At 42.9% G+C, this 1,435-nt stretch overlaps 1 protein-coding gene across 1 annotated transcript; it reads left to right on the forward strand.

Moving 5' to 3' along the window:
• Window positions 1-40: 40 nt before the first annotated feature.
• LOC103810414 (spectrin alpha chain, non-erythrocytic 1-like) lies at window positions 41-1,242 on the forward strand. The gene is made up of 3 exons (XM_009083309.1): window positions 41-177; window positions 715-816; window positions 1,039-1,242. Exons 1-3 carry the CDS (start codon window positions 94-96, stop codon window positions 1,192-1,194), a joined length of 342 nt encoding a protein of 113 aa, XP_009081557.1. The 5' UTR covers window positions 41-93; the 3' UTR covers window positions 1,195-1,242.
• Window positions 1,243-1,435: the final 193 nt, after the last annotated feature.

A 1,435-nucleotide genomic window follows, 5' to 3' on the forward strand; every position in this document is an offset into this window, starting at 1 on the left:
TCATCTAGTCCCAACCCCCATTTTTGTTTTCTCTTCCTCAGACTGCAGCGCTTTCTTGCCGACTTCCGAGACCTCACCAGCTGGGTGACTGAGATGAAGGCTCTGATAAATGCTGATGAACTTGCCAATGATGTGGCTGGAGCTGAAGCCCTTCTAGACAGACATCAGGAACACAAGGTATAGTGGTTCTACAGCCAAATCCAGTCAGCAACTTCAGCAGCTGATTTGTGTCTGATACAGGCTGAGTCAGAACTGCTGTGTTGTAGCACTGAAATGCATTGGTCATGCAGCTAACACAGTACTAGATTGCTGTCCTGGTTTGATAGTTTTGCTTTATTTTCAGATAGTAGATACATACTAATTACTAAGTATTTAAAATGCTTACAATATTTTATTAAAAAGTAGATCTGACAGCAGCCAGTTGGACTAAGGACTGCTTTAGCTCTCCATCATGAGGAGCTGCTATAAGTAAGCAGGAAGAATGCAGCTAACATCAGCCTCTAGTTTCATTTCTAAGTCGTAATTTATACCTACCTTATCTGTAAGGTAGCACATTTCATTCTAGTGAAGTGTAGTGTGTTTAAAGATAGTTGAATGTTCAGCACTAAGGTGTCCAGACTCTTGTTTCTGTGTTATTTGCAATAGCAGTTTTCATATCCTTACACTATTCTAAGGTGAATTTTGCCAAGAGTTTATTCACATCTCCTTTCATAGGGAGAAATTGATGCCCACGAAGACAGCTTCAAATCTGCTGATGAGTCTGGCCAGGCTTTGCTTGCTGCAGGGCACTATGCTTCTGATGAGCTTAAAGAAAAGGTAAGCTGAGAGCAAGAGCTCCTACAAGAGTTTTGTCTTCCATGTCCCTTAACTTAAAAGGATGATGGTGTCAGTAACAGGAGGTTTGACTCTTTACACAGGAGGTCGTTTTCAGTCCAGTGTTAACCACTCTAGAAGAGTCACAACTTGATTTTACATTGAGATGGAAGGGAAGCAGACTGTTAAATATAATTGCTGTATATTCCTCTTCCCACTCTGCAGCTGACAGTCCTCTCAGGTGAAAGATCTGCCTTGCTGGAGCTGTGGGAGCTCCGCAGACAGCAGTACGAGCAGTGCATGGACCTGCAGCTCTTCTACAGAGATACAGAACAAGTTGACAACTGGATGAGCAAACAGGAAGTGAGTCCATGTCTCTGAACTCTGCAGATAGGGTTGATTTCAGTTTCTGGGTGGTCTTCTATAGAATTAAACAAGTGGTATTGCCTGGTGGCAGTGACTCCCCTAAACATGCACTAGTGAGCAGGTACTGTGTGACTTGTCTGACTACCTGAGATGCTGCAATGACTGTTTCCATCTGATGTTGAAGCTATGAGCTGTGGCTTGAGATGGCTTCTGTGTGTATTAACTCTTGCAAAATACTGGTTGAGTAAGAAGCTAA

Source organism: Acanthisitta chloris, unplaced genomic scaffold, assembly GCF_000695815.1.
Source record: "Acanthisitta chloris isolate BGI_N310 unplaced genomic scaffold, ASM69581v1 C16603800, whole genome shotgun sequence".
NCBI classification, from domain to species: Eukaryota; Metazoa; Chordata; class Aves; order Passeriformes; family Acanthisittidae; genus Acanthisitta; species Acanthisitta chloris.